Source organism: Asparagus officinalis, chromosome 3 (assembly GCF_001876935.1).
Source record: "Asparagus officinalis chromosome 3, Aspof.V1, whole genome shotgun sequence".
Lineage (NCBI taxonomy): Eukaryota > Viridiplantae > Streptophyta > Magnoliopsida > Asparagales > Asparagaceae > Asparagus > Asparagus officinalis.
Window position 1 is genome coordinate 112323793 of NC_033796.1, and position 10335 is coordinate 112334127.

Below are 10335 nucleotides of genomic sequence, written 5' to 3' on the forward strand. Positions count from 1 at the left end.
CGGACTAGACGGAATTCCGTCTAGGTTGATTATTACAACCTAGACGGAATTCCGTCTAGGTTGCTTTTTTTTCCAGCAAAAAAAATTAATTACAATTTGTATTTTTCCTATACAATTACATTAATATATGAATACATCCAGAAAATACTGTACACATGAATAATCAAAATTTGCTTTTTCTCCCGTACTCACGATTGTTGGGGGAAGGGAATTTAAGAAGGGGAATTTAAGAAGAGTTATCACTGTAGCTACAGTAACAACCTTTGTATTTATTGAGAGATCACAAGTTTGAGATCTGTTCTTGCATTGTAATTTCTTTGATTAATAAGAAATTAATTGTGTGGCTCCTGAAGACGTAGGCAAGTTTGTCGAACCTCGTAAATCTTGATGTACTTTTTTCTATATTGCGTTTTTTGCTGTTTTAGGGATTTAGAGTAGTCCCTCGTAATTCCCAACAATTTTTATACCTGATTTGCCAAATATCTATAAATATAACATATAATGCACAAGTAAAGGAATCCACGATTCTTCCTCCCAAGAACACTAGCCTATTTTCCATTGAATTTAGTCTTCTTTATAAAAGGCTAACTTGAGCGATGGAGGGGAAGAGGAGAATAGTATTCTTCATCAATTTGACGTTTTTTTCTGTCTTATTTTTTTCTGTCTTATTTTTAAGCTATCGACCAACGGAGTTCACTGTTGATCAAAACAGACGACTGTGTCCCTAATCTTTGAGTCTAATCTCCAAGGGGTTTATAGACCTCGATTTTCTCAGCCCAGACAATTATATATTAAATTATTGAATCAGAAGTTGGAAAAATAATGGTTTAATTGTACTTAAATACTCTATAGTTTCAACTATGTTGCACTTATATATCCTCACTTGTTTTTTGCAGCGCTTATATATCCTAAAATTTTAAAACTTTCACTTATATAGCCTCTCTTGTTTATGCAACACTTGCATACCCTAAAGTTTTTAAACCTCGCAATTAAATACCCTCAAGTTTGAATAACTGATAGTATTTAAGTGTAAGTTTTTAAAACATTATGGAATTTAAGCGTACGTTTCAGAAACTTTATAATTGTTGCCAAAACAAATGAGGGTATAGAAGTGCAAGTTTTAAAAACTATAGAATATGTAACTGCTGCCAAAAACAAGTGAGGTATATAGGTGTAAAGTAGGGGAAACTAAAGGCGTTCAATTGCAATTTAGCCAAATAAAAAGGGAAAAGTTGTTATTCAGGGGGTGGGGGTAATTCTGTAATACAGTCATAACATTCAGAGACTTTTTGCTATTCACCCAAAACTTTGCATAAATATCCATAGAAATGTAGGCATGTAGAAACAAATGTGTAAAGAAGAACGCACACAAGGACTAAGAAACAAAGACCAACTGCTGAGCTGTGTTGTCTCTAGACAAATCAAAAGACAGCTCCTTCTCTCCCTTTTTACCCCTTTTTTTAAATATATATATATATACATAACAAAGACCAAAATAAAGAAGAAGAAAGAGTTTAGTTCTTGATTGAAGAAGAATTTGGAAAATGACAAGTATGGGTTATGGGGGCACGACTCAGAAATGCCAAGGATGCGAGAAGACGGTGTATTTGGTGGATCAGCTCACCGCTGACAACAGAGTCTATCACAAGTCCTGCTTCCGTTGTCATCACTGCAGAGGAACCCTCAAGGTATTCATTCCTTCGTTAATTCAATTCAATTCAATTCAACTCACCCATGCATTTTTCTTTGTTATTGAATCTATCTCCTTGATCATGTATGTGCTCTGGGACTAATTCTCATTTTTTTCTGGGTTTCTTGGCTGTGGGTTTTGCATCCCTAGGTGTAGCTTTGACTTGATGTTTATAATTGGGAGTATATTATTATGACAAGCAGTTAATTTTTCTTTTAGTTAGGATTTTATGGAGCTTATTATTATTATTATTATTATGTTTTTTTATAACCCAGCCCAGAATCGAACCCAAGACAGCGGGAGCACCAAACCCTCCGGGTCACACGCAGTCGGATTTTATGGAACTTAAAAACAGGCTTAATTTGTAAACTATGTTGAGGTGAAAACCATTTTAGCTATCTGTCATCTGTGCTTTATTAATTATAGATTTTAGGCCACGCCACGTATCGTATAATCATATTGTTTTTGCCCCATTTTGGAAGTGAAAAATCTACTAATTCCTTAATATATCAATGTTTTTAGTGTGTAAGAAACAAATCCAAGAATTCCCTGTCTGAGCCGTCTTTTGCGTACGATGTTCTTAACAAAGAAAACCATCCTCAGTGACTGAGCCAGCCACTTCCCAAGTCTATGCGACTTCTCTGCGTAGCACCTGACATTAAACTATTATAACAACTGAGATTATTTGCTTGTCATTTGTATTTGCTCTGGTCTTTTAACTTTGCATCACGTATATTATGTGATAATAAAAAAACTTGTAATTTTTTTTAAATATAAGCGAAAAAAGACCGAGTAGAAAACGCCATCGGCATGATGCTATTGTTGCGCGACGGCGAAAGCGTGCACAAATCACACGAGTCGGTAAGCAACTGACAAGAGAACACCAACGAACACGGTTCACAAAGAGAACGACCAAAATCAATCACACACAAACACAGAGATTTACGTGGTTCGGCAAATTGCCTACGTCCACGGAGAGAGGATGAGGAGATTTCACTATATGGAGAAGAAAACAACGAGTTACAACTCACACAAACTCTCAAAATAACCCTAACCAATGATCTCTCACTCCCTCACAATAGCCTCTCTCTCAAAGTGCTCAAAACAATCTCTTTTTTCTGATTAAAAAACCCTAGAAAACGTGTTTCTTTTTATATCAAAACCCAAACCAAAACCAACCAGGAATACCCCCTCTCCCAAGGGATCAAGCCTTCTGTAGTTCATCCAAATGACCGCGAATGGCCTCAACAAGCGCAAATTCGCAACAAGCTTCTATAATGATCGAACTTGTTTCTCGGGACCACATTCGTGAGCATATCTGCTGGATTATCTTTTGTGTGGACTTTCACGAGCTCCACATCCCCATCTTCAAGAACATTTCGGACGAAGTGATAGCGAACATCGATGTGCTTTGTCCTCGCATGGAACACTTGATTCTTCGTCAAATAGATAACACTCATGCTATCACAATGAATGGTGACTGACCGCTACGAAACACCAAGGTCCTCCAAAAATCCTCGAAGCCAAATCGTCTCCTTAACAGCTTCCGTAATCGTCATATACTTTGCTTCCGCCGTCGACAAAGCAACCGTAGACTGCAAGGTGCATCTCCAACACACCGGCATACGAGTCAAAGTGAACGCATACCCCATCGTCGACCGACGCTTATCCAAATCTCCAGCATAATCCGAATCTACGTATCTAATACATAGCTGCCCACCACTTGTGTCCCGCTCAAATACCAAACAAACGTTGAGAGTATCACGAATGTACCTCAATATCCACCTCACGACATCCCAATGATCTGGTCTCCGGTCATGCATGTATCATGAAATCATGCTAACTGCCTGTGACAAATCCGGCCTAATACATATCATGGCGTACATCAAACTTCCCACTACGCTCGCATATAGAGTCTTTGACATATACTCTCTATCTTTAACTAACTTTGGTGAAAGATCAGCTAAAAGCTTCAAATGGGCTCCCAAAGGTACATTGACTGACTTCGTCTCCATGCTCATATTGAATCGCTGTAGCACCTTCTTCAAATAAGCCGCCTGTGTCAAACATATTCTACCTTATCTATGTCTCTGCCGATCTTCATCAGCAAAATACGTTTTGCTTCACCTAAATCCTTCATCTCAAACTCGCTCAAAAGCTGTATTTTCAATTTATCTATTACAGATTTGAAAATAAAAACAACCAATATGTCATCGACATAAATCAACAAATAAATGTACGCACCTCCATAAAACTTACGATAGTCCACACAAGGATCAAACTGGCTTCGAATGTATGAATGACCGATCATGAACCTATCGAATCGCTTATACTACCGTCTCGAAGATTGCTTCAACTCGTATAGCGATTTCTTCAATCTACAAACTAATTTCTCCTTCCCTGAAGCTCGAAACCCTAACGGTTGAGTCATATAAATTTCTTTATTAAGATCACTATGAAAAAAGCTGTTTTCACATCCAATTGATCCAATTTCAAACCGTACTGTGCCACCAAAGCTAGCAAGATCCAAATTGAAGAGTGTTTCACCACCGAAGAGAAGACCTCATTGTAATCAATGCCTTCTTTTTGTGCATAACCCTTCGCTATCAATCTAGCTTTGAACCTCACTGGAGTACCCTGAATGCCCTCCTTCTTGGTATACACTATTTGCAACCAATTGCCTTCCATTCCTTTGGAAGCTCGACAAGCTCTCATGTGTCATTTTTCTGAAGAGACTTCATCTCTTCCCGCATAGCTTCCTACCACAAATCAGCCTCTAAACTCTGTTCAGCCTTTCTGAATGTAGTAGGAACCATCTCATCGATATTTTCCACTAAAAGTGCATCGCAACCACTGTATCTGTATATCTCGCTTACAATCGTATGTCTCTCTTGGGTCTTCGAACTGCAATAGAATCCTGAACCTGAGCCATCGGTCCCTGATCCTGCTCTGCTGTACCTGTATCCTCCAAATCATCAATGTGCTCGCCTGGCGTTATCTCAGTCGACACTCTAATAGATACATTCATATCTGGACTATGTGGAGCTGTATCAATCTCCATCATTTGCGATGTTTCCTCTGTCGGGCTGCTCTCCACCTGATGAGACCTGGAAGGCTTCAAAAGCGAAGTCTCATTAAAAATAACGTCTCTACTCAGCACAATTTTCTTCTCAACTGGATCTCAAAGCTTGTATCCTTTCACATCACGCTTGAATCCCACAAATATGATCTTTCTAGCTCGATGTTCTAACTTATTAGTTTTAACATGATAAAATACAAGATACCTAAAAACATTGAGCTGATCATAATCGTGTGCTGGTTCTTCCGACCACATCTCCATAGGAATTTTTTCCTGAATCGGAGATGAAGACAGCCTATTAATGATGTAACTCGTATATGTAAGTGTCTCAGTCCAAAAGATCTTCTTCAAACCACTCTGCGATAACTAACATCAGATCTTCTCCAATAAAGACCGATTTAACCTCTCTATCATCTCATTCTGCTACGACGAATGACTAACTGTGAAGTGTCTCTCTATGCCCTCGGATCTCAACGTCCTGATTTTTTTTCTGTCTGTAGTTCCAATCTCTTCTACTCCACAAATATCTCTAGGAATTCACTCTTATGCTTCATGGTGTACACCCAACAACGCTTAGAGTAGTCATCCACAAACATGACGAACCAATGTCGACCACCAAGTGATGCCATCTTGGTGGGACCCAAAATATCCGTGTGCACGTAGTTCAAGATGCCTCTCGTCCTATGAATGGCTATCCCGAACATCGCTTTAGTCTTCTTACCAAGAACACAGTACTCACATAATTTAATCTTTTCACTCTTGACTCCCTTCAATAGCCCCTGCTTGCACAATATCTGTAGTGATTTTTCTCCTGTGTGCCCCAATCTTTAGCGCCAAAGTTTGCTCGCTCCCGTCTCTGAAACTGTTGAAGCTACCTAGCCAATCTTGATGCTTCTCTTTAGATAATAAAAATTCCTACTGTGGATTTTTTTCATCACTACCAAAGTTTCCTTAGTAATTTTTGTTACAAGACGTTCTCAAAAATCACATTGAATCCCTTTGTTGTAGGCGTCAAAAATTACCTATGGGTTCCCATACGCAGATCGAGATGGAGAGACGACGATGAATATCATTATCCAAGTTAAGGAGGATTATCTGATGTCGACAAGCGTATGAAGCGAGTCGACGAAGCTTACGAATCAACGAGATAGTAGAATAACAAAGAGACGATCTAATTGGGAGTTATGTCTCACTCACGAAAGGTGAAGCATCACTCGTGTCTTGTTCGCTCCATGTATGATTTACCTATGGAAAGTTATAGATCTCTTCTTTGGCTTTCCGACACACTTTGAATCACGTCATTCCGAGATCGGACGGAAAAATTACAGCGAAAATAGTCAAGACGCGCAAACAACGCCTCGGTCGAAAAGCCGAGAAGCACATAATGTGTCTCGGGCTAGCCGAGACCACAATGTGTCTCGCTGGCCGAGACACAAAAAGTGTCTCAGGCCCCAAACATGCTGTTTTTGCTGTTTTTCGTCGTTAACTGCCCAAATTTTGATATATTCTGATCCAACAGCCCCTCAACTGATTTGAACGTGATTTTAACTGAAGATAAGAGGTTATCAGCTATTCTCATCCGAAAACCAAGCTTCCGAAGCCTATAAATACAGCCTTAGGGTCTTCATTTGCACGGATTCGTAAGTCTCGAGCCTCGGCGGAGCCCTGTCGAACTGAAGAGCGAGAAGGACGAATTTTAGAGAGAAGAAAGAGATCTCGGTGAGCTATTCAGCATAAAGAGGAAGAGTTCGAGAGATATGCATCCGTTCATTCATTTCTTTGAGATCGTACCTAGCTGTGATTCTCGAGAAGAGTGATTATCTCGCTTTGCCGAGATAGTTACTTCAGTTTCTTATCTCATTTGCGAGGTAATAAAATCTATATTGGATCTGATCAGTTAGTGATCCACGGATAAACTCTGGCACAGGCCAAGATTCCACGTAAGCAGCGGGTGATAAACGTCCGTTACGTGTGTTTTAAGAGAGTTGTAATATTTTGTTTTTCTTTTTGTTGAGTTCATTGTAATGACCGAAGTTGTGATGAGTCCACTAATAAAAGAACCAACTTTTTACCAAAACATTTGCCTTTAAAGCTCCAACAGAAATAAGATTTTTTTCCCAGTTGAGGAACAAATCTCACTTCATTTAACTCTCGAACAACTCCATCGTGCATCCGAATCCTGACGGTAGTTATCCAACGAATGTCACACGACTGATCGTTTCCCATGACCACCATACCCCCATCGAACTTCTCGAATGATGCAAACTAATCTCTTCGGGGAGTCACATGATAAGTAGCACTAGAATCCAGCATTCAATCTGATGCATGGTTAACCTCTAGAGTAACCAATAGAGAAAATCATGAATCGTTGGAATCATTACCACTCTTAATAACGTTCATCTCTCTGGCCTTCGGCCCATTCTTCTTGCTATTCTCATTCTCTTTGAGCTTCGGACAATCTCTCTTCTAAAGTCCTTGTTCTTTACAGAAAGCACACTGGTTCTTCGAAATCTAGTAGTAGCCTCTAGACTTTGACCTGCCTCAATTACCACCTCTTGGATAAGAACTCCTTTCTCTCATCGACAAGGTCTCTCCTGAAGTGCTAGCTCTAGAAGACTCTTTATCATTCATTCTCAAATCAAAATTCGTCAATGCATTAGTTACTTCACTATAGGTGATGAAAGATCTACCATTCAACAATATGAGCACAAATGTGCCATACTCCTCATCGAGTAATGGGCCTAACAAGATGATCATTTTGTACTCATCTGATATCTTCTCAACCACATTCATCAAGTCCGATAATAACTTTGTGGAATTGTTCACATGATCTGCAAGTGAGGTACCCCTGGACATCTGGAATTTGAATAACCTTCGTAGCAAGTACAACCGATTTTCAACACTCTTCGTAAGATACTTGTTGTTAAGAATATCCAATATCTTCATCGCAGACGTCACGCCGATAACATCGTACTTCGACTCTTGTTCCAAACAAGATCTAATCACCCCATAAGCATTCCGATTCATCTTGTCCCATATCGTCTCATCATACTTTGGTGGTCTCTCATGAGTCATAATAGTCTCTTCCAAAATTTGAGCATTCAATGCATCTTGCACATCACTCATCCACAACCCAAAGTTGATCCTGTCGTAATACTTCACAACACTGATCTTCGTATTTTGAAGTGCAACTTGAATGGTACTCGATGTAGCCTTGCTACTTTCACGACTATCTCCTGCCATTGCTTGCTAACTCCAAATTATAGAAGAAAGAATCGAACTTAATAGATTTGTGAAATTACCCAACTTGAACCCTAGATTGGATTCTAACACGATCTCCTAACCACATGAGGAAAGAGAGATCTTCAACGGCAACTTCGAAACGCTATCTCCACCGAAGCCTAGATCTTCAATATCCAAGCTTCTAACAACGAATCTTTCTCCACCCAAACCAAAACCCTAGATCTGAAATCTGAGCTCTGATACCAATTGTTGTGCGACGGCGAAAGTGTGCACAAATCACACGAGTCGGTAAGCAACTGACAAGAGAACACCAACGAACACGGTTCACAAAGAGAACGACCAAGATCAATCACACACAAACACAGATTTACGTGCTTCGACAAATTGCCTATGTCAACAGGGAGATGATGGAGAGATTTCACTATATGGAGGAGAAAATAACGGGTTACAACTCACACAAACTCTCAAAATAATCCTAACAAATGATCTCTCACTCCCTCATAATAATCTCCCTCTCAAAGTGTTCAAAACAATCTATTTTCTCTGACTAAGAAACCCTAGAAAACGTGTTTCTTTTTATATCAAAACCCAAATCAAAACCAACCAGGAAACCGAATCAGGCCCAAATCCGCTATCGGTCGAGCGATGCACCTCTATCGGTCGACGGATAGGCCTCCATCAGTCGACCGATAAGGATGCATCGGTCGATCGTCCAGAACGATGTTTTCAGACCCTGTAGTGTGCATGCGATCAGTCGACTGGTCGAACCCAACCAGTCGGACCGATCTGAAATTTCCTATAGACACTGATTTTGCACGTTTTCCCAACACTTTGAACAATTCGTCGCCGTTTTCTACAGCTATGTTAATCATTGAGTAAATTGAATAATTTTATTTTGTGCCTAATGATGCAGCTCAGCAACTATAGCTCCTTTGAGGGTGTCCTCTACTGCAAACCTCACTATGATCAACTCGTTAAGATGACTGGCAGATTGGATAAAAGTTTTGAAGGTACACAACAACTCTCATTAAGCTCAACAGTTTTCTCGGTTTTTTCTCTCTCTGAAAGCAAAGTTAATTTTGTTTTAAAATAGGTGCTCCAAGATCTACCAAGGTAGACAGATCAAACAATCATGAGGTATTCTCAAACGAGATCACATGACTGTCATGTTTCATTTATCCAAAGTTTTTTCAGTTGTCCTTGACCTTCATGCATGTTTTTTTATTATCATTTTGGGACAACATTCCGCAGAGTTATGCTAGCAGAAGATTTTCAAGTATGTTTGTTGGGACACAAGAAAGATGCATTCTTTGCAAGAAAACCGTGTACCCTATAGAGAAGGTATTCCCTCGATATTTTGCTCTAACGTCGTTGTTAGCACATATACAGAGTCCTATGTTGTGAGCTGTGATCTGATTCTTGATAATTTTACTTTCTTCCATGAATTTTTGTGGTTTCAGGTAACAATTGATGGCAGTTCATACCACAAATCATGCTTCAAGTGTGTTCATGGAGGGTGCACGATCAGCCCATCTAACTTTGTTGCGCACGAGGGCAAGCTTTACTGCAAGCACCACCATTCTCAGCTCTTCATGGCCAAGGGAGATTTCAGCCAGCTCGGCGACAGATACCAAGATCACGCGAAGTCGCTCTCTGAGAACCATGTGGACGCCAACGGTGTAGAGGAAAGTGCTTGATCCTCCGCTTCTTTCGGGATTGCGCGGGCTTTGATGTTCCTGTTTTAGGAAGAGGTTTTCCTCGGTTCATTCTTTTGAGTTGTGATTGTTCGAATAAAAATAAAAGGGTTGCGATAGGATTTTGTGAGCTCCCAGTTGTGGACAAGATTCTGTGATTCGACACATTGGAAGTAAGTTTGTGGCTAATACGCACTAGAGGTATTTGTACAATGCAGTAGCCTGTCCAAAAAACAAAAAAAAATGTCTGTTATATATTGAGAGGGATTTTTCTTAACGCGGTGTTCGCTCTGAAGTTGTTAATTTTTTTTTTCCGGACGGGTGTGCGGGTAACCGATGAGACCAAAATCCGTGACGCTCTCTTTACTGCACAGCATCCTAAAAAACTGCAGCAGCTCCTCTTCCCCCTCTCGCCTCCAGCAAATCCACGCCCAGCTCATCATCCGCCATCTCCCTTCTCTCTCCCCGGTTCTCCTCAACATCCTCATCCGATCCTACTCCAAATCCCCCTCTCATTCCCGCTCCTCCATCCTCCTCTTTCGCCAGCTCCTCTCATTTCAACATCCAAAACCCGACAAATTCACCTTCACCTTCGCCATCTCCTCCTGCTCCCGCCACCCCTCGCCGGA

The 10335-nt window shown here is 40.3% G+C and overlaps 1 protein-coding gene across 1 annotated transcript; it reads left to right on the top strand.

Annotated features, from left to right (window-relative positions):
* Positions 1498-9983, top strand: LOC109835785 (LIM domain-containing protein WLIM1-like). The gene is made up of 5 exons (XM_020403809.1): positions 1498-1688; positions 8926-9022; positions 9106-9149; positions 9264-9353; positions 9473-9983. Exons 1-5 carry the CDS (start codon positions 1545-1547, stop codon positions 9707-9709), a joined length of 612 nt encoding a protein of 203 aa, XP_020259398.1. The 5' UTR covers positions 1498-1544; the 3' UTR covers positions 9710-9983.

Bases quoted from the DNA above. Each gene is read 5' to 3' on its own strand.
- LOC109835785 (XM_020403809.1), top strand. From the start codon at position 1,545: ATGACAAGTATGGGTTATGGGGGCACGACTCAGAAATGCCAAGGATGC. The intron at 1,689-8,925 runs GTATTCATTCCT...CTAATGATGCAG, and splicing joins ACTGCAGAGGAACCCTCAAG to CTCAGCAACTATAGCTCCTT. The intron at 9,354-9,472 runs GTATTCCCTCGA...TTGTGGTTTCAG, and splicing joins CCGTGTACCCTATAGAGAAG to GTAACAATTGATGGCAGTTC.